We start from the raw sequence: 22,490 nt of genomic DNA on the forward strand, positions 1-22,490 counted from the left end.
TTACCTATCTTCTTTGGTCATGGACAGGAAGTTGGATCAAAGAGACTTTTAATGTCAGCCGGAGGTGTCCCACCTGCATTCAAATAAAGAAAAAAGCCATTCCCAAATACCAGCAACAAACGGACAAGTAATAAACAAATGAAAGCAAGTCTCATTATTAGCCTTACATAGAACACACCAGTTTGGGGAAAGGCACCACTTTTTCCTCTTCCTTTGTAGCCAATCAAAAGTATTTATTCTTTTGTGTACAACTTCCCAACAAAAAGCCGCAATCCTAGGTGGGATAGGCTTGCACCATACCTCCTTAACAGGAAAAGATTGAGGGGGACTAAGGGGAGGTTGGGTTAACACTTTGAAGGAGTTACAGGAAAACAGACCCAAAGAGGAAGGTTTCCAAATTCTTTTATCAGGCTTATCAGGATCAAGGAAAATTCCTTCAAGGTTTTGGATTAAAGAGAGTACACTATCAATTTCTGAATCCCTTAATCCCCTTCTAAAGCCAAAGTTCCAATCAAAACCATTGATTGAGTTTGAAGGGACTATGAAAGTTGAAATGGGCTCACACTTGAAACATGATAAAGAATACAAAGAGGGGTATAAGTCTTTCAAAGGGGAGTTCCCATACCAGATTTGATCCCAGAATTTGATTAAGTTGCCAGAATTGAGTTCATACCTTACAAGAGGCAAGAAACAAGGTAGAATTGCTTGTATGGCCTTCCAAGGTGAAGCTCTGGTAGCCCGTTGCAGTGATCCAGCGTCCCATCCATTGTCCAATAGCCCGTGTATGCTCACCACCACCCTTGCCCATAGTTTCTCTCTTTCTTTTGGCATTCTCCATAGCCACTTCCCTAGTAGAGATAATTTCTTTTTTGGGTATTTCCTATTCCAAGACCCCCATACTTTTTATCTCTACTGACTATCTCCCGGCACACCTTGTGATCTCTTCTCTTCTCTTGGCTCCCATAAGAAGTCCCTTATTAATTTCTCAATGCTCCTGCTCACTCCCACTGGCATTTTGAAGACTGACATATAGTACACAGGGAGGTTTGCTAGGGTCGACTTTATTAGGGTTATCCTACCTCCTAGGGAAATGTAGCCCTTTTTCCAACACGCCAGTTTCTTTGTTACCTTTTCTACAACTGGATTCCAAAAGCTTGAGTCCTTCGGGTTGGCTCCTAAGGGTAAACCTATGTAGCTTAAAGGCCATTGAGAGACATTGCAACCCAAGATTTCAGCACACACTTCTAACTCTCTATCCTCCATGTTTACACCTGCAATGCAACTCTCCTCGAAATTGGACTTTTAATTTGGATAAACTTGCAAAGAGCTGCACTGTCTGCTTTAGGTTCCTAATCCACATCACATCGTCCCCTTCACAAAACAATAGGGTATCATCAGCAAATTGTAAATGGGTAACTGATACCCTATCCTCCCCACTCCCAACCTCTTAGCAATTGTCTTGTATCAGGTTTTGTTACTAATATACTCAAGACAATATCAATGGGTAACAATATCAATGCTTTTCACTTATTGTCATTCATTTTGGTGTTTTTCCAGTCATAATTACGTTATTTATTTATTTATTTTTTTGCGAATAAACATGGAGTTTAGACCAATCAAAATCAACTGTGAAATTTGTTGAGATGGAAACATTTCATTGTGCATTGGTTTTGCCTGTTCATATTTTCCATCCTTCCTTAAACCACTTTAAAGGCTTGTATAGGAAATGTGACCCCTATATTTTTATGTGGTCCAATTTCCAAATCAGTGCAATAATTTGTGCTAGCTGAATGTGCCTTTTGTAGGGATTTGTTACCCTAATAATGGTATAAAATGCTGCATTAATGCTTGCTATTGTGGTGATTTCTCAGGATGCTGGTCCTATGTCTCATCCTGTAAGGCCACATTCATATATCAAGGTTGGTTGTTATTGTAACATCCCTTCCATAGGACAGAAGTGTTCCTTAGTTTTTATTTTATTAGTTTTTTACCCATCATCTGTTGCATGTAATGGCTGTCCCTATACTTTTTTTTTTAAATTTTGACAGATGGACAATTTCTACACCGGTGAGCCTGAGAAAACTCCATCTTAATTTGGGCTGTTGGTTGTAGTCAGAAATTCTCATAATTGGACTGTTTTTTCTTTTTCTTTTTTTTTTTTTTTTTTGACTTGACTATGCTAAAACATTGGCTGATACTCTTGCAATTTTGATTGGTTATGGTTCTAATCTGCTTCGACCTTGGCCAACTCTAAATTGCAGTGACGGTATGTCTCACTAGCATGTTTTTATTCTCTTCTAGTTTTAGTTTTTCATCTTTGTTTCTTCACTCTTTTCATTCATTTTGTTTAAATATCTAACATTATTTTTCTTTGTGCTGGTCATTTGTTGGTTACAGGTGTACGAGAAGGTTTGAATTGTCTCCTTTCTCTTTATTTTATAAAGTAATTTTCCGTTCCTTAGGTGATGAGTTTTTGTTCCTCTATTTCACAGGGTGCTGAAGTTGTCAGGATGTACAAAACCTTGTTGGGGAGTCATGGATTTCGAAAAGTAAGACAGCAATTCACATGGTCCTTGTTCTATATATTTGGGACTAGTCATATGTTTGCATTTGTCTATGTATTAGAGTTAGCAACCAACTGGGACAGTACAAGCAGAGGGTACAAGGAACAGTTAGCTGGCCTGACCACTTGACCTGAAATAGAAGTCCTCTCCAGGCCAGGCAACAGGACCTTGTGATTAAGCTAATAATTTCCTCTTCTTATTATATATAGAAATAAATGGTTTAAGTAACTAGATGTAATGTGGAGAAAAGATATATAGACAGATAAATCTTGTGTAAGCTGTGAATGCCAGTAGCAATGTGATTAGGCAGAATACTATTTTTACTGTTATAATGGGCAGTAGTGTAGGGGCCATTACTTGGTGTAATGGTAACATCTTGGGCCATCAAGCGTAAGGGTGTGGGTTTGAATCTGAGAGCAGCCACTTTGTACAAAAAAATGTCAAAGGTTAGGAACGTATCCAATCAACCCCTCTGAAGACCCCAGATAGCCGGGACCAACACTGGGTAATGGCCTTTTTTAAATGGACAGTAGTTTATGAAGTTTAGATAGAACCATATGACATGGAGTACATTCTTTATCAAGTGCTATAATCTGCCTGGCCCATTTCAGCTAGCTTTTGTTTGGGTCGACAAGGCCATTATCTGCATATCATAACCCAATCTGACCCTAGAGCTGGGTCAGGATCTCTATGACACTTTTAATTCTTCTTTTGAGCAATGTTCCTAAGTGCACTTGTGCAAAAGCTCTCAAGTTCCTAATCTGCTTGACATTAGGGGCTGGTTTCAGAGTGGTTCTGGGTGTTATTAGAGTTGATAATAATAGAGCATTACAGCCTATTATTGTGGGTACTTCATATAGTTTAACACTGTATCATTGACTATATGAGATCTCCTTTTATCCATTATGAATTTTCCTGTATCATTTTTTTTGGAAAAAAGGTAATGCAAATTTTATCCTGTATCATTGCCTCGAGCATGTCACAGCTTGTTCTGTCTTCTACTGATTACTTCTCACATTTCAGGGCATGGACCTTTATTTTAAGAGGCATGATGGCCAAGCTGTGACTTGTGAAGACTTTTTTGCTGCCATGTGTGATGCAAATGGTGCAAACCTCTCTAATTTCTTATTATGGTATGTCCATCCCTGTCCCCTGTCTCTGTCATGAATGGTTTGAGTGCATATGCTTTTGGAATGAACCAATAAAATGTCTCAGGTACTCTCAAGCGGGGACACCTCTTTTTAAAGTTACTTCATCTTATGATGCTGAATCAAAGGCTTATTCCTTGAAGTTCAGGTAGAAATTTCTGTTTTTTTGGTGCAAATATCTGTTAACTCATGTCATTGGCTCATAATAACTTGTTTATGTGAATGGACTACTTCACAGTCAAGAGGTGCCACCAACCCCTGGGCAACCGGTGAAGGAGCCAATGTTCATTCCTGTGGCACTAGGTCTGCTCAACTCAAAAGGGAAGGATATACCTCTCAGCTCTGTATATCATGAAGGGATGCTACAATCAATAGAAAAGAATGGTGAACCTGTGTACACTACAGTTCTTCAAGTAAAAAAGGTTCTCTCTGATTCTCCATGTGACCTGTTCCCGCTTGATATGTTTGAGTTTGGGTTCATTATGGTTCTTGATTTCTGTTTGGTTGACCTTTCATTATCAGGGCATAATGATGTATTCTTAATATTTCTTAATCCAATATTTTCAATATTTTTTTTTTATGTTTTTTAATATTCATATTATGTTAATCCTATAAAGTAATTTCTAACATAAAATGTTGAGCTTTTGTTAAGGCCTGTTCAACATGGATTTAGTACTGCTAATTGTTCGGTTAGCACTGGTTCAATTCTAGGTCAGAAACAAGAGAAAAAGAAAAAAGGAGAGGAAGAGAATAGAGAGAATGGCTTGAGAAAAAAATCACCTTCTCCCAGCCGATCACCATCTTATTTATTTGTTTTGTGTCTTGGTGTACAAAGGCTATATGGGATACATTACTTAAACTAAGATCTGTAGAGAGACTGGGCCAAATGGGCCCTGATCCTTTAGTGCCATTCTTATTAGTTCATTCTTGTTATGTTTTCTTATTGGGCCTTCTTTCTTTATGGGCCTTTAGCTTCTGTTTTGTTTTTTAAGTGTATTGCTGATGTGGACGCCTACTTAAGGGCCTCCTTGTAAATTATGTAACTTAAGTAAGTTCAATAAAAAGATTAGAGTAGGGGAAAGTGGAGATTATCGAACTCCTCCTTTCTTTCTCCTTTCTTTCTCCTTTCTTCTCTATTTTTCCTTCTTCTTGCTGTCTTCCTCTTCTTCCTTCCTTCTTTTTGCTCCAATCTAAATATTTCTGCTAATTTTATTGGTTTGAATCACATCTTGGTATCAAAGCAGGTCCTCCTTTTCTTTCTCCTTTTTTTCCCTTTTTTCCCACACTTTTTTTCTAATCGAAAGGTGTATGGAGAGATAAATTGCTGATCAATCAGAGATCTTGTTTGCCTAGTTGGTAGAGGGTTTGGAGAGTCAGAAGGTGGTCGAAGATTGCCAAGAAAGTGGGACTGCAGATTTTTTCCCAAAACCCTAGCCGACTAGAGAGTTTCCAGTTACGGGTTGAAGAGGCTGTTTGGGTGTGGCACTCAAGCCTTGGAGGGTTCCTTTTTATCTCCAAAAGTGGGCAGTTGCAGTTGGAAGTGGCTTGGATTGCTCTGGCTTGAGCGGCAACCTCTTATTTCTTTTTCCTCGGAGGCCAGGTACGGTGAAACCCTAGTTTTGGGACTTTTGAGTGTTTGACTGACCTTAGGTCTATAAAGGTTGAAAACATTGTTTTTTGATTTTCGTTTGATTGATGGAGCAATCTGGAAGTGAGATGAAGCAGATCCCGGTGTCGGGGGTTGGTCCCATAGATTCCATTTTGACAGGAGTGACTACAATTAAACTTGACGGAACAAATTACCTTGCTTGGGCACAATCTATTAAGATCCATGTTTGTAGTAGAGGTAAACTATGGTTTCTCATGGGTAGTATGGTGATATCGGAAGAGACTGATCCTACATATGAGAAATGGATGCAGGATAACTACACATAAGTCAACACTATCTGGATGACTTCAGCCAAGGAGATTTGGGATAGTGTTACAGAAACATACTCTTAGAAATTAAATGTTGCAAGGGCCTACAAACTGAAGAATGATGTGAAAAATTTAAAACAGGGGGAGAAGAGTGTGGCTGTCTACTATTCGATGTTGAAGTCACTATAGCAGGAAATAGATGTTATAGAAGCATTCATATGGGAAAGCACCAAAGATGTAGAAAATTTCAAAAAATTTGTTGAAAGAAACAGAGTGTTTGAATTCCTTACAGGACTCAATCCTGAAATTGATATTACAAGGCAAAATATTCTGGCCAAGGATGAAGTGTCACTTGCTCAGGCATACTCTATGGTGAGCAGTGAAGAGAGCAGGAGACAGGTACAACTACAGACCCCACCTCCCCTAGAACATTTTGCACATGCTAGATTAAAACCAAAGGGGGTAAATGAGAAAAAAGAGGTGATATGTGAATATTGCAAGAAGCCAAAACATACGAAGGATTCTTGTTGGAAACTTCATCTAGATTTTCTTCCAAAAAGGTTTCGGAACAACAACAATTTTAAGAAGGGTGGTCAGTCTGGAAAGCCCAAGAATGCAAATGTTGCTACAGTATCTGAAAGTGAAGAAAAATCTGTTGTGGAACATCCACCTTTGCCCATTCAGGTATTCGTGCTTTTGCAAATCTTGCTACAACCTCAGGTAATTATAGAATTCCTTGGATTATAGTTTCTGGTGCATCAGACCATATGACTAGCTTACCCAACCTTTTTTGTTCATACCAGCTCCTCTCGAGTAGAGAGAAGATTTCTCTTGCCGATGGGTCTCTTGCTCCCATCTCTGGCAAGGGGGATGTTAGAGCCTCTGACTCACTTGTATTATCCTCTGTCCTTCATGTTCCGAAACTCAGCACTAACCTTTTATCTGTTAGTAGTTTAACAAAATCAATGAACTGCAACATAACCTTCTTTCCTACTTATTGTGTTTTTCAGGACCTGAAGTCGAAGCGGACGATTGGGAGTGGCCATGAGGCGAATGGGATATACTTGCTAGATGTCTTTGATCAAAGTTATGGATTACCTAGTGCAATAGCTTTGGAGTTTGTTTTATCAGAGTCAATTGATAGAGTCATGATATGTCATTTCAGATTTGGTCATTTGTCTTTTTCTGCTTTGAGTCATTTGTTTCCAGAAATGTTTAAGGGAATATCCCTATCGAGTCTTCATTGTGAGTCATGTGAACTTGTAAAACATTATAGATAATCTTTTTCAGTGAGTAATAAAAGATCTGTTTCTTCTTTCCATATTGTGCACTCTGATGTGTGGGGGCCATATCATTTACCTGCTATGGGGGGTTACAAATATTTCATTCTTTTCATTGATGATTTCTCTCATTACACCTGGATTTACCTCATGAAATCTCGGGATGAAGTACAAAATATTGTACAAAAATTTCATAAACTTATAACCCAGTTTAACACTCGGATCCAAATATTCCGATCTGATAATGCAAAGGAATATTTTGAGAAGAGTCTTTCCTCCTACTTTGATACCTTCGGAGTTATTCATCAGAGTTCCTGTTCCTACACTCCTCAACAAAATGGAGTGGCGGAAAGGAAGATCAAACATGTGGTTGAGGTTGCAAGGAGCCTCCTTTTTGCTTCCCATGTTCTTATTATGTTTCGGGGGGATGCTGTCCTTACAGCTACATACTTGATAAACCAAATGCCTTCCTGGGTTCTGGGGTTTAAAACTCCCTTTAGCTTGCTTTTCCCAAATGAGGATCTCTTCTCTCTTCCTCTCAGAGTGTTTGGGTGCACTTGCTATGTTCATGTTCACAATCATCAAAGACATAAGTTTGAGCCTAAAGCACACAAGTGTGTCTTTTTGGGATATGACTTCACATAGAAGGGATATTGTTGTTTTGGTCCAGTTCGTGGCACTCGCTTGGTTTCCAGAGATGTCACATTTGCAGAGTCTGTTCCTTTCTTTGGTACTCCTGAGGGAGAGCATTCAAAGGAGTTGTTTGCATTGTCACCATCTGTTCCTCTTCCAATTTCCATTGAATCTTCTATGAAATCTCCTCCAATTGAGTCCTCTATTGACTCTTCTTCTCATGTTCCTGCTCCCCCTTTCCTCCTGCTCATCCTCCCACATTTCCTTCTCATCCTATTATCCAAAGGTGGTACCAGAGACAAAGACTCAGAGACATGCAAGTTGTTTCCATGCCTTCAGATGTGCCTCTTGCTCCTCCCATCACTACTGGGGTAATAGGTCAGCCCTCTTCTACCACTTTGGATACCTTCCCTGACCTTGATCTCCCTATTGCCCTTCACAAAGGCAAACGGAAATGTATAGCTCATTGCATTTCCAAACACCTGTCCCACAACCTTCTTTCCCCTTCCTACTATTCCTTCCTTGACTCTATTTCCACACATGTGACTCCCAGATTTGTCCTAGAAGCCTTGTCCAAACCAGAATGGAGGGATGCTATGATGACTGAACTAGATGCTTTGCATAAGAACAATACCTGGGAAATTGTGGATTTGCTTGAGGGAAAGGAACTGATTGGCTGTAAGTGGGTGTTCGCTATTAAGTATCATTCTGATGGCACTGTTGAGAGATATAAGGCCTGTTTGGTTGCTAAAGGGTATACTCAGATGTATGGTATTTACTACCTGGAAACTTTTGCCCCAGTAGCTAAGATGACTTCAGTTCAAGTTTTACTCTCTTTAGCTACTGCTTTTGATTGGCCTCTTCATCAGTTTGATGTAAAGAATGCTTTCTTGAATGGAGACCTACATGAAGAAGTCCCTTTATGGCCTTAAGCATTCTCCTCGATCCTGGTTTGATAGATTTCGGGCTGCTCTTGTTGCTTTTGGGTACACACAGACTTAGTCGGATCATACATTGTTTGTTCCTTCTGATTGTCTATGTTGATGATATTGTGGTTACTGGCAATGACACCCATGAAGTTGTTCATCTCAAAAGTTTTCTTAACACTGAGTTTGAAATTAAAGACTTGGGGGAACTCAGATATTTCTTGGGAATTGAAGTTGCTAGATCTAAGGATGGTCTCTTCATTTCTCAACGGAAGTATGTTCTTGATCTTCTTGCAGATACTCGTAAACTGGGTGCTCGACCTGCATCTACTCCTATAGACCTAAATCATAAGCTGCCAGCTACTGAGGGTGAATTGTTGCCTGGTAAGGGAGTGTTCCAAAGACTGGTTGGGAAGTTATTATACCTTTGTATGACTCGGCCAGATATTTCCTATGCAGTTAGTGTAATTAGTCAGTTTATGCATTCTCCCAGAGATACACATTTAGCAACTGCTGAGAGGGTTTTGTGCTACCTAAAAGGGACTATAGGGAAAGGTGTCTTGTTTGCTAAGCATGGACACATGAAGCTGGAAGCATACATTAATGCTGACTAGGCTGGATGTATTGATGATAGGAGGTTCACTTCAGGTTATTGTGCTATGGTAGCAGGGAACATTGTATCATGGAGGAGTAAGAAGTAGCCTGTAGTGGCAAGATCCTCAGCTGAAACAGAGTACAGGGCAATGGCACATGGAGTTTCTGAACTTTTGTGGTTGAGATCAGTTTTAGAAGAACTAGGTGTAGACTGAGAAACCAATGATGTTATATTGTGACAACCAGGCTGCTATCAACATTGCACATAATCCTGTTCAACATGACAGAACTAAGCACATTGAAGTTGACATGCATTTTATATAAGAGAGAGTTGCCTTAGGAGAAGTCTGCCTACCATTTGTTGCTTCTGAAGAACAATTGGCTGATGTTTTGACAAAAGGTGTTCCTAAAGGAAAGTTGGTTTACTATATAAGCAAGCTGGGCATGATTGATATCTATGCTCAGCTTGAGGGGGAGTGTAGACAGATTGGGCCGAATGGGCCCTAGTCCTTTAGTGTCATTCTTATTAGTTCCTTCTTGTTATGTTTTCTTATTGGGCCTTCTTTCTTTATGGGCCTTTAGCTTCAGTTTTGTTTTTTAAGTGTATTGCTGATGTGGTTGCCCACTTAAGGGCCTCCTTGTAAATTATGTAACTTAAGTAAGTTTAATAAAAAGATTAGAGTAGGGGAAAGAGGAGATTATCAAACTCCTTTCTTTCTATCTTCCTCTTCTTCTTCTTCTTCTTCTTCTTCTTCTTGATGTCTTCCTTTCTTTCTTTCTGTCTTCCATTTTTCCTTCTTCTTCTTGCTGTCTTCCTCTTCTTCCCTCCTTTCTGCTCTAATCTAAATATTTCTGCTAATTTTATTGGTCTGAATCACATCTAGATCAAAGAGACAATTTAACTCTAATAACATCGCAAAAAGACTAAACTACCCTCTTGACTGCCAACTCTAACAAGTACCTTCTATCAATGTCTTACATGTTTGAAATATGCATGCGTTTGAAGTACTTACTAGATGTGAAATGGCAGTGCTGTAAACATGTGAAATGCTGCTATATTCATAGATGAACAATATGACTAAATAAGCTGTACGTATACCAAACATGGTCGTATAATTGCAATAGATGCAAGCCATTTCCTTGTCTCTCTATCTTTTGACTGAAGGGTTGTACCTACCTTCTCTCTTCATTTTTTCACCAATGCAATTTACTATTATTAATAGAAATATTTTTGGACATGGCCAACATTGCTTCCAATTTCCTTATTGATAAGCATGGTTAAATATACGAGTAGTTTCTTCTATTTTAATTGAACCTGTGCATGCCATTAATTGAACTTATTTATTGGTAATAAGCAGAAGGAAGAAGAATTTGTGTTCTCTGATATATCCGAGCGACCAATACCATCTCTCTTGCGTGGTTATAGTGCTCCTGTCCGTCTGGAATCAGATCTCACTGACAGCGATCTATTCTTCCTACTTGCCCATGATTCGGATGAGTTTAATCGGTTGGTTTTTCCTAGATATAATCTTTTCCCCTAGTTTTTGATTCAGGGATCAAACTGTTTCTCATTTCTATTGACAAGGTCGTCTAATGAGTGCTAATCTCCTCATTCAGTTGGGAAGCAGGGCAGGTATTGGCAAGGAAGCTGATGCTCAGCTTAGTTGCTGATTACCAGCAAAACAAATCATTGGTTCTGAATCCAAAGTTTGTGCACGGTATCAAAAGCATACTTTGTGATTTGAGCTTGGATAAGGTAAGAAATAAAAATGTTACAGCTTTCCTGTCAGGATTTGGAAATTTTCAATGGAATATTTTATGGGTTTACTAATTAGTAGTTTTCCTTTTTCTAGGAATTCATCGCCAAGGCAATAACTTTGCCTGGTGAAGGGGAAATCATGGATATGATGGAGGTTGCAGATCCCGATGCTGTACATGCAGTTCGATCTTTCATCAGGAAGCAGCTTGCGTCAGAACTGAAAGCAGAATTGCTCAGCACAGTAAGTCATTAGCTAAATTGGGTTATGGCAAAATGAAAAATCCTCTTTTTCTTTTGTGCCCCCACAGTTTTATCACCTTTACAGAACCTTAACTGGTAATATGTGTTCAACAGGTCCAAAACAACAGAAGCTCGGAATCTTATGTGTTTAACCATCCTAATATGGCCAGGCGTGCTTTGAAAAATGTTGCCCTTGGTACGGCTCTCTGCACAACATAATTGTCCAAGATGAATCTATAACATTGCACTGAAGTTAATTGATTTTTACTGATTTTTTTTCCTCGTTTTTGGCTTTGTGTATAGCCTATCTTGCTTCTCTTGAAGATACAGAATTCACTGAGCTTGCATTGCACGAGTATAAATCTGCTACGAACCTGACTGAACAGTTTGCAGCTCTGGCAGCCATAGCACAGAATCCTGGTAAAACCCGAGAGGAGGTTCTGGGTGACTTCTATTCTAAGTGGCAGGATGACTTTTTGGTGAGCCTCACAAGAACAAAGTGGCGTTTTTTTCCCCTTCTGTGGAGCATTTGTTCATCCTATTTTTAGATTTTCTAACGCCTTGATTCCTGAAAAATGCATATGAACGATTTTGTCATTAAAAGAAAGACTTGAAATAACTAATACACAAACATAAAACTGATTTGGTATGTTTGTAAATTTTGTTCTAAAATCCACATGTTGGGCCTTTATTTTTTGGACGCTTCATAGCCACAAATGCTTCAAAATGTCAATCTTGGGGTCTTAGCAGAGGCAAAGAACACATCAATCATGTACGTAATGTGTTATATTGCATTCTTGTAATTTTTCTTCTAAAACCCACATGTGGACATTTATTTTTTGGATGCCTCATGGTCACAAATGCCAAATGCTTCAAAATGTCAATCTTGGGGTCTTAGCAAATGGCAAAGAACACATCAATCGTGTTACGTTGTTTGATTGTGTAGTATGATTTCACAATTCCCTTAACAAATGGTACTTCAACCACTGCCAAATCTTGGATACTGATCTTCAAGTATATGCTCCTAAAACATATAACCATTGTAATGTTTTTATTGTTTGCCATCAAGTTGAAGAACGAATTCTATTTTCTGGTAGTGTTGTCCTTTTCTCATAGTGGTGTTTCAGACTTTGTACAATGTTCATTACATTCTCTGTTATCTATCATCAGGTTGTGAACAAATGGTTTGCTCTTCAAGCCATGTCAGACATTCCTGGAAATGTTGAGAATGTTGGGAAACTCTTGAAACATCCTGCCTTTGACATGCGCAATCCAAACAAAGTGACCTCTCTCTCTCTCTCTCTTTACCTACCTACCTACTTTCAGTTGGATTTGTACGAGTTACAATTTAGCTGGTATTCTTTGTGTATCAGGTGTACTCTCTCATTGGAGGATTCTGTGGATCGCCTGTGAATTTCCATGCAAAGGATGGCTCTGGCTACAAATTCATGGGAGAAATTGTAGTGCAGCTAGACAAAATAAACCCGCGGGTATGTTCAGTTAAAATGCCTCTTGATGTTTTAATCCAATGCAACTTTAATTAACTGTCTCCCCTGGGTTGCATGGATTGCAGGTGGCATCCCGCATGGTGTCGGCCTTCTCAAGATGGAGGCGTTATGATCAGACTAGGCAAAGTCTTGCCAAGGTAACTGAACATTTCCTTGTCCGTCTTCTTCTCTTTTGCCGTGTTTTGCTTGATTGTATCACATATAATGCAAAGCATTCTTACATTCTTACATTCCAGAGGCCTGATATTACTTGTCCATTAATACTAAGAAGGAAAATCATTATTTTGAATAGGTTTTTAATATATTTACACTGATAAAAAGGAAAAAAAATTATTTTGTATATACAGGCACAGCTGGAGATGATAATGTCAACCAATGGACTGTCAGAGAACGTGTTTGAGATTGCATCTAAAAGCTTAGCTGCATAAATGTGTTGCCAAATATTGTCATGTAGAGATACACATATTCGGGAAGACGTATCTTGAGACTGGGTTGATCAACATAGATGCATAAATGTGTTGTAACAGAAACTGTCATATATATGTTTTTTTTTTTTTTGAAAGACAGAAACTGTCAGATTGGAACTACGTATGTTCTGGCTTGTGCGTTATGGTACACTGCACAAAACGGATTGTAGATGGGTTTGCTTTTGCAGATTTTATCCAGATTTTGGTTTGTAATGGGTTTGAGTCGTTTGGAGCCTAATGCTTTTATAAAATTTTGTACTTTGTATATATAATATTACATAGTTGTCCACATATTTTTTAAGGATTTAGTTACATCTGAGGACGAATGACTACTCTATATTTTCTCCATCCCCGATGGGGATCTGACTTTCCTGACCCCGTCTTGACCCCGATTATATATATATAACATATTTAAAACATTATTTATAATTTAAAATTTTTATTTGTTTTAAGTAAATTTATTTTATTTTTTAAATATTATTATCTAAAAAAAATTTTGTGGATTTGGGTTCCCACGGGGAATCCATCCCTGTCGGGGATCGGCGATAGAGAACAAATTTTATCTCCGGTGGAGATCGAGGACGGGGATGGGGGGTTAATTTCAGAATTGGGGATGGGGGTGTGGAATATGAACCCTGCCCTGAATTCGCCATGTTGCCATTCCTACAAAGAGATGTTAGACAAGGCCCATGGGATCCATCTGGTGGGGGGTTGGTGAAACCTCTCCAGTATCCAATGATGCTTGGGACCAAGGTTTTAAAAATTGGATTGGACACGAAACCGTTTTGGCCACCAGTTTTCGGGCCAAATGGTTTGACCGTCCAGGTTGATGGGTCGATGGCCCGACTGCTCGGATCAGCCGGTCGCTGACCAAATCAATAATTTTTTGCCCAAAAGCGGTTTTAAGGTGAAATGGAACTGTTACTTAACCAGTTCATGGGTCAACCGGTCCAACCATCTGGTCTGATCTGGTTTTTAAAACCATGCTTGGGGCATTTCTCTCCATCTCCAATTACAGCAACCACATCTTCAACGAGATGCATATCTTCAACTCTTTATCTACCCCACCCAAGCACTTTTCAAACCGTTCTTGTTTCATCATCATCTAAGTCCTATCCTAACTATATGGGTCCATCATCATCACAAAGCACTTTCTGAACCTTTCTATCGTCTGGTGGCACATGTAACTCTGCTTCAACTTGACTAAAGCTCATCTAGATCATCCTTACGCTCAATTAGGGAAGAGTACAAATACAAATATGTACACTACTGCAAATGTTTTGTACTATTGACTCTTCACAAACTGAGCCTTAAATTTAGTCCAAAGCACAACCATCCGCCATAGGCGTGGACCTGAATTTCTTGGAGTTGGACAATTGAAGACGGATTCATCAATTTAATGGGCCAGTTACTTCTGTTATTTTTCTCAATTGCTTTTCTTTCATTCAGTTCAGCCGTTGCAGATGCCACTTTTGGTCCCAAAAAGGGGCTATTTCATTAATCATCCTCTCTACACATGGGCCAAATTTGAGCCCAAATCATATTCAACCTGTTCAGCATAAAGCCATAAGCATGATTTCCAATCAGTTACTATTCTCGATAACTGGACTCTGGACCAACCATGATGAATCGTGACCCAGTAAACTCTATTTTATAACAAAGATTAATAAATAAAATATTAAAATCGTGACCTAGTACAGTCTACTTATCCCAATTTTTTTTTTTTTTCAATCAGTGGTTATCATCTTACCACGTGGTGAAAAACGGGATAATTTGTTGAGGGAAGGAAGCTCTCTAAGTCTCTAGTCTCTGATTCCACGGGAGACAATGGAATGGCGGTGAAGAATAGATGATAGGAATAGGAGTCTAGGAGAGACCGATGATCATATATAAAATGTATGGTATCTGATCATTTTGGCAGGGCGTTGGAACATATTTTGTTAGCAGGTGATTGACATAGTCACAGCAAGTAGGCGTAGGCCCATTTCTATCCTCTAGCTCTAGTCATACTGTAAAATTCCATGCCTCTCTTCGTGTATAGTAGTCAGTGGTGGAGTGGAGTGTCAACCAGATTTTATTACTCTTATTAATATTCTCGGTACAATTCCCATTTTATCGGATACATCTACGAATTTATCCTAAACCCAAGAGTAGTGGGCCAGTGGCGGGAGATGGGCTTTTGGGCTTTGGGTCAAACAAAAGGAAAGAAGCCGTGTGTGATCCGTGTACAACTTACAAGACACGATGGAAAGAAAAGGAAGGAAGCCGTGTATGTAATTGTACGCGACGGTAGAATATTCGCAAGACACAGAGTTACATAACTTACATTAATACATTCTCCCCCACTTAACTGAACCCGGTCCACGTTGTCACCCGGCCCAGATAATCACCCCCAAACGACAACGTTGAAACCGGGCCAGATAACTACGTCCCTTCCTTACTTACGGTTACGGTCTTACGGATACGCCCCTTCCCCAAACCCAAACGAGAGAAACCCTTCACGGGTGATGCCCGTAATTATATTCAGAATGCAAGGGGTACTTTCGTTTCATTAGTCTTTGGTCGGTTCAACGGTACAGACACATCTCTTCTCTTCCTTCAGTTCCTGTTAACAGCTTGTGGTCGTATTTGTATAAATAAATAAACCCTGCAAGGCTGCAACCGCCAGCAAACAACGCAAGCAGCTTCTTTTCCCTTCGTTCCTTCAAATTCCGTCGTCGTTTCGTTTGTATCTATCGGAGATGTCGTCGTCTTATTATTACAGCAGCTCCGCTCCGTCGGCTCCTCCACGACAAGTGGAGGTGACCATCTCCTCCGCCAGAGACCTCAAGAACGTCAACTGGCGACACGGCTCCCTCAAGCCCTACGTCGTCGCCTGGGTCGATCCACCCAAGTCCAAGTACTCCACCAAGGTCGACGACGACGGCGACACCTCCCCCGTGTGGGACGAGACCCTCGTCATCCCCTTAGTCGCCCCCATCGATGACTCCACCCTCTTCCTCGACGTCGTCCATGCCAATGCCGCCGATGACACCAAACCCTTAATCGGGTCGGCCCGCATTCCGCTCAAGGAGATCGTCGATGATGTTGGCTTCGGCGAACGAGCCCACCGTACGTTGCAGCTGAAACGGCCATCAGGTCGTCCACAGGGAAAGATCGAGGCCAAGATAACGGTCCGCGAGCCCCGCTATCGTGCACCGGATCCGTACTACGCTCCACCCTATGGTGTCCCACCGCCACCACCACCTGCTACTTCTAAGGACTACCCTTACTCTGCCCCGCCACCTTACGGGTACCCGTATGCTGCTCCTCCTCCGCCGTACTCAGCGGCCCCACCGGCGGACGCTGGGTACTCATATGGTGCCGCTCCACCTGCTCCATACGGGCAGCCGCCGTATGGTGAAGAGAAGAAGAAGAGTAAGTACGGGATGGGAACAGGGTTGGCCGTGGGTGCGGTAGCAGGGGTGCTGGGTGGGTTGGCCTTGGCGGAGGGCGTTGATTATGTGGAGGATAAGATCGCCGAGGACGTAGCAGAGAAAGTTGAGGATGACTTGGCGTATGACTATGGAGGTGATGAATTCTAGACTAGTAGTTGCAGTTTGCAGAGGAAAGTAAAAGATAAGAGAGAGGGACTGGGAGAGTTGAGCGGAAAACGGTGGACTGGTGGTTGACTGATTGATATTTCATATTTGGCCGTCTCGTACTCGTTGTTTGTAAGTTTGTTACGATCCATGATCCATCCATCATCATACATAAACCCCATGATAAATCCTCTCGTCTCGTCTAGAAAAATAAATCAATGATATTTACCCTCTTTTTTTTGCTTGAATGATCTTTTCCGGTTCTCATTCATTGTTATGTTATGTATGGCATTTCAAATTTGATTTCTCTTCTTTAGATCTGTCGTGGGCGCACGATAGCAAGCACCTATGTATGCGTTGACGACGACGACGACAATGACAATTGACAAGAAATTTGTTGTCCTTAATAAGCGTGAAACTGCTTACGTTAGCTTTCAGGACCGACCCCAGCTAAAACACGCCCAGGTTGCTCTGGTCTACGTAAGACGTAAGAGTTGGGGGTTGGGATGTAAACAGTATATTGAACCAGCTCCAATGTAATTAATGTAACAGAGTAAACAGACAAAGCCACAAAGGGGGTGGTAGTCAGTACTCAGCAGTCTCCCCCCAATCCACTCTCCGGAGTGTCAGCACCTTGGTGATTGGTTGGGTGTCTGCAACTGGACTGTGGTCCTAGCAATGTATTTTCATTAATACCTCCTTAGAGTTTGTCGTGGTCTAGCTCAATCAGTCTGATTTGAATTATAAAACAAAAATTAATTTAAATGGTGTTAACCATTGAATATAGGGTTTGGTTAATTGGGAGAGTGGAGTTTAGAGTTAAAAATGGGGATAGAGTTATTGAGAACTAATTGAGCACCCATAGAGTTAATAGGTTGCTCATACTGTTGGCAATGGGCCTATCCGTCAATACATCACCAAATCTATGGGTGTTTTGTTTTTTCGTGTAAGAAAATCTAATGGGTGGTGGGGACATAGTTAGAATGGTATCAAATTTGCCTAGTTTTGATGGTCTTAATGTTCTATTCTTTAAGAAATTTTGGGATGTGGTAAAAGATGATTTTTGTGGAACTGTAAGAACTTTCTTTTACACAGGAAAAAAATGTCCAATTCTAAACAGGACTTTCATTTCCTTAATCCCTAAAATTGAGAATCCAGAAATAGTGAATAATTACAAGCCCATCAGTTGTGTAATGTTATCTACAAGGTGATCTCAAAAATCCTTGTAAATAGGATTAAACATTTCCTTAATGAAATTATTTCTTCGTTCCAAATAAACAAATTAATGACAATATTTTGATTAGTCATGAGATGTTTCACTTTATGAGAAAAAAAGAAGAGTAAAAAGGGTTTTATGGCTTGCAAAATTGATATAGAGAAAGCTTATGATAGGCTGGAATGGAATTTTATTGAGGAGGTGCTGAGGAAATTTGATTTTCATGACAAGTGGATTGGATGGGTAATGGAATGCATTATAATTGTTTTCTTTCAAATCCTTATTAATAGGTCTCTGTTCAATGAATTCAAACCATCCAGAGAGATAAGACAAGGAGACCCTCTTTCTCCCTACATTTTTATTTTGTGTGCTGAAGCTTTAAAGTGGTGAAGGGTAAATGAAGCAAGCCTAACAAAACTAGGATGAAAGATTCTCAAAGAGGAGGATAATTTGTGGGTTAAAGTGGTGAAGGGTAAATACCTCAACAAGGAGAACTTGTGGGAGACAAGAAAGAGGAAAAGAGAGTCGTGGGCTTAGAGAGGCATCTCCAGTACTAGGGGCCTCTTAAGGAAAGTCCTTAGATGGGAAGTTGGTAATGGAAAATCTATTAAATTTTGGAATGACAATTGGTTTTGAGAGAATTCTCTGGTTAAGGCTTTAACCCCTACACAACGCTTCAATGAAAATGAGATGGTATGTGATTTCATCGATAAAGATAAAGGTGTTTGGAAGGAATCCCAAATTAGAAATTGTGTCCCTCATAATATTTAGAATAAAATTAAAGCAATTTTTAATCCCTTAAGCCCTAGAGAAGATACATTGATTTTGGGGTTGAATCCAAAGGGCTTGTTCACCATGAAATCAGCATACAAACTTAAATGTGAAGAGGAGTCTTCGAGTTCACATTTAGAAAGTTTGGTTTCAACTGTTTAGAGCCTTAAAACCCTATCGAAAATAAAAGTATTCATGTCTTTGTTGCTTAATATTAGACTGCTTGTGAAAGATACTCCAAGAAAAAGAGGATTCAAGATTGATGTGGGTTGTTGTAAATGTGGTAGGGAAGCAAATGCCAATCATGTTTTTCTTGAATGTAGTGCTTCAAAGAAAATATGTGATCTCTTTCAATTAAGTTTTGGGAGCTCAAGTGGTAATCTATACTACTTTAAAAAGCATGAATGACTTCAAGAATATTTCTGGAATTTTCAAAGGACAAAATTTACCCCTCTATATTTAAATTTATTGATAAAAAATAAGGGAAAATAGGATAATCAGTTCTTGATATTAAATGAGCTTAAAAGATGTAATTTTAAGATATTCAATGCATTCAATTCCCTCTCATTAAATCTAACATCTAGGCTATGTTTGATTTGAATGAAAAGGTAGGGAAAGGAAGGGAAAGACAAGGGAACCTATACAAGGTGTGTAAAGGTTTCCCTACCTTTCCCTTCCTTTCCCTGCATTTTCCTTCAAACCAAACATAGCCTTAAGTTATTAGCTTGCATTCATGTTCATTGAAGCATACATTTAAGTCATTTTTGTTTCTTCTCATCATTAAGCTCTATTAATTAAATCCGTAATTAATAATTAATAATTCTAATAACATAAAAGCTTATATTTTTAAAGTCTACCTAGCAAAAATAGTGTTTTCATCTAGGTGATGGTAAGAAATTAAATCATTTTGGGTCAAATGGGTCAATCCATGCTGCCACGATTAAATAATAAAATGAATAAAATAGAAATTAAAAAAATTAGAAACATTTTTAACATACATATTAAACAATAATAAGTATGATAAATAAGAAATGTTTTTATTTATGATGAAAATGGAATGTAAAATTTAAAATCAATTGGAAATAAAAATGTTTTCCTATTCTCCTCATTAAATCCTATATTTAAGATATATTTTTCTCATCATTAAATTCTTGTAATTAAATCCACAATATTAATTTTAATAGTATAAAATAAATATTTTGAAAACAAAACCATTTTCTTCCCTCCCGGTGGTGGGCAAGCAATTCAACCATTTGGGGTCAAATGGATTAATAAATAAGTCATAATTAAATAATAAAAAATTAAAATAAATAACTAGGAAATGTAAGAAGTATTTTTGTTAATGATAAAAATGGAATGCCAAATTTAAAATCTGCCTATAAATGAAATGATGTCATAATAAAATAATAAAATTTTTAATAATAAAAATACAAAGAATCACAAGAAAAAAAGATAAAGAAAATTTTGGGCACATATCTAAGGTTATATATTTATAAAAAATAAAATATTGGGTACACCTCTAATATTATGCATTCATTATATTGAATAAAAATAAGTTTATACATAAGAATTAATTTTATCAATGATAGAAATGTAATACAAAAATTTAATGTCAACCTAGAAATCAAACTATTTTTCTTTTTAGATGGTGGGTTAGTGTATTGAGTCAAATGATACCATAGACAAACAAAAATTAAGTGTGATAAGTAAAAGACATTTTATATAATGTAAATGAAATATATAATTTAAAAGAAAAATTATAGTTAAAATCGGTTGTACACTTAAAATTAGGTTGCAGGTTGGTCCAGAAACCAACAAAACTCTAACAACTGGCTCTACAATTTCAAATTATAAAAACCCCCGCCATGTCATCGGAGGTTTATTTGGTTGTTGCCAACATGGGACTCGTAGTCCATGTTGGACACAACAAAAAAGCCTATACTGAAAATAGGTTTTTAGTTTCTCTCCCACTCCCTCTGTCTCTCGATCTCCCTCCCTTCTCTCTCTCTCACATAGTCATCTCTCGTTCTCTTGCTTCCTCTGTCTCTTCCATTCTTCTAGCTTTGGTCTGTAGCTAAATCAAAACCTCTCTCTCTATCATTCTCCCTCAATCTCTCTCATTCTTCTCCCTCATTCTCCCTCTCGATCAATATCTCATTCTCCCCCAATCTCTATCATTCTCTACTTGATGTAAATTCCATAGCCAAGAGTTTCTTGTGAATTTTTATCAAATAGGTATACTAATTTTTGAACCATACCAAGTTGGTCTCATGTTACTTTTATACAATCTAATTAATACCATATAAGTGTGTAAGAAAAAAAAAAAAAAGAACAAGAGAGGAAGTGGGAGAGAGAGAGAGAGAATAAGTGAGTGAGAGTGAGAGTGACATGGCGAGGGTTTTTATAATTTTGGTATAAGCTTTTTGTTGTGTCCAATATGGATTAAGAATCCTATGTTGGTAACAACCACATAAGCCTTCGATGACAACCATGTTGTCACACATGTGTGAAAATGGATTAGAAGAAAATAAAATAAAAATTATATTTGAGATGGTAAAATTGTATTTTGTTTTTACAAATGAGATATTGAGAATGCTTATGTCAATAAAGGTACTTTGATAAAGGGGTCAATTTTAAAACATCTATTATAGTTTCACGTATTTACTTAAACCTACCCTATAATTTACGTTTTACTAAAACTCCTATAGTTTGCAACTGGTTTATTTAATCGACCTTATGCCAAGATTCTTTTATATTGTTGCCTAAAAATGGTGACTTGATTGTTTATATGAGTGGGAAATGGTCAAGGCATGGGCTTATGGTATTTTATTTTGAAAGTACCCCTAGCACTTCATATCAAACCTTTAAAATGAACCAATGGATCATTTTAAAAGAATGAAGAAGAAGAGAGCAGGCATCTCCGATTATTAGTTTGAAGCAACATATCTTCCTTCTTCAAATAGAGAATTGTTGTCCATGTAAACTAGGGGCAAGAATGACATTTTCAATTATATTTTTCTGTAGATCAAATTGGTCTCAACAGATGCTAAGGTCAAAACTGTTATTTTCAAGGTTTTTAAAACCAAATCGGACAACGAACCGGTCATGGTTCCGGTTCCCAGTTCAAATGGTCCAACCATTCGAACCAAATAAACGGCCCGTTTTGACAAAAAAATAAAAACCGGCCAAACCGTTAAACGGTTCAAATGGTTCAACCACCTGGGTCAATAGCTTGCTAACCAAATCAACGTTTTTTTTGGAGAAATAACGGTTCGGGGGCAAAACGGAACCAATCATTTGACCGGTTCCCGATTTTCCGGTTTGACAATTTGGTCTGATCTGGTTTTGAAAACCATGGTTATATTCCCCACTTCAATCTAATAGAAGGTTGATCTAAGTAAATTGGTTGCGAACTATAGGGGTGTTTTAGTAAAACACAAACTATATTATAGGTTTTAGTAAATCCATTAAACTATCGGGGATGTTTGACCGTTTATAAAATGCATATTTTTGTCTTAATTCTGCCTCTTCTATTATATATATATATATGTGTGTGCGCGCGCGCGCTCATATATATTTAAAATTTATATTCATTTTCTACTTTTCCACTAAATTGTCATAGATTCAAGTTTTACACAAGTAATTTTCAATCTATTTTGTTTATAAAATATAGCATTAATCATTTTTAATTTATTTTATTAATAATATATAATATTTTGATAATTTTTGTCTAATTTATTTATATTATTTAATATCCGATTATAATCCAAATTCATTCAAAATCAGTTGAACATCCAAAAGAAATGATCCGATCTGAATTCGAATTTAAACAATTTGTCTATATCCGGTTCAATCTGTTTGCAGCCCTAAAAAAAGAAAACAGTCA

General features: G+C 38.3%; 2 protein-coding genes across 2 annotated transcripts in view; both read left to right on the forward strand.

The window, feature by feature from the left end:
• The window catches only part of LOC104596022 (puromycin-sensitive aminopeptidase-like), a 35,952-nt gene extending 22,703 nt beyond the window's left edge, over positions 1-13,249 (forward strand). The window contains exons 15-31 of the mRNA XM_010257001.3: positions 1,872-1,919; positions 2,049-2,067; positions 2,262-2,266; positions 2,398-2,409; positions 2,493-2,549; positions 3,588-3,697; positions 3,780-3,860; positions 3,951-4,134; positions 10,421-10,569; positions 10,680-10,818; positions 10,916-11,062; positions 11,176-11,257; positions 11,365-11,540; positions 12,232-12,342; positions 12,435-12,551; positions 12,635-12,706; positions 12,917-13,249. Of these exons, the coding sequence (XP_010255303.1) occupies positions 1,872-1,919; positions 2,049-2,067; positions 2,262-2,266; positions 2,398-2,409; positions 2,493-2,549; positions 3,588-3,697; positions 3,780-3,860; positions 3,951-4,134; positions 10,421-10,569; positions 10,680-10,818; positions 10,916-11,062; positions 11,176-11,257; positions 11,365-11,540; positions 12,232-12,342; positions 12,435-12,551; positions 12,635-12,706; positions 12,917-12,997 (1,590 nt within the window). The 3' untranslated portion in view covers positions 12,998-13,249. The remainder of the gene's footprint in view (positions 1-1,871; positions 1,920-2,048; positions 2,068-2,261; positions 2,267-2,397; positions 2,410-2,492; positions 2,550-3,587; positions 3,698-3,779; positions 3,861-3,950; positions 4,135-10,420; positions 10,570-10,679; positions 10,819-10,915; positions 11,063-11,175; positions 11,258-11,364; positions 11,541-12,231; positions 12,343-12,434; positions 12,552-12,634; positions 12,707-12,916) is intronic.
• Positions 13,250-15,378: 2,129 nt separating this feature from the next.
• On the forward strand, positions 15,379-16,865 carry LOC104596023 (Calcium-dependent lipid-binding (CaLB domain) family protein). The gene has a single exon (XM_010257002.3). It carries the CDS (start codon positions 15,778-15,780, stop codon positions 16,618-16,620), a length of 843 nt encoding a protein of 280 aa, XP_010255304.1. The 5' UTR covers positions 15,379-15,777; the 3' UTR covers positions 16,621-16,865.
• The last annotated feature ends 5,625 nt before the right edge of the window (positions 16,866-22,490 follow it).

The sequence above is a fragment of the Nelumbo nucifera genome, chromosome 1, assembly GCF_055504915.1.
Source record: "Nelumbo nucifera cultivar China Antique chromosome 1, China Antique-T2T, whole genome shotgun sequence".
Classification (NCBI taxonomy): Eukaryota; Viridiplantae; Streptophyta; class Magnoliopsida; order Proteales; family Nelumbonaceae; genus Nelumbo; species Nelumbo nucifera.

Excerpts from the sequence above, each read along its gene's own strand:
- LOC104596023 (XM_010257002.3), top strand. The coding sequence starts at position 15,778 with ATGTCGTCGTCTTATTATTACAGCAGCTCCGCTCCGTCGGCTCCTCCA.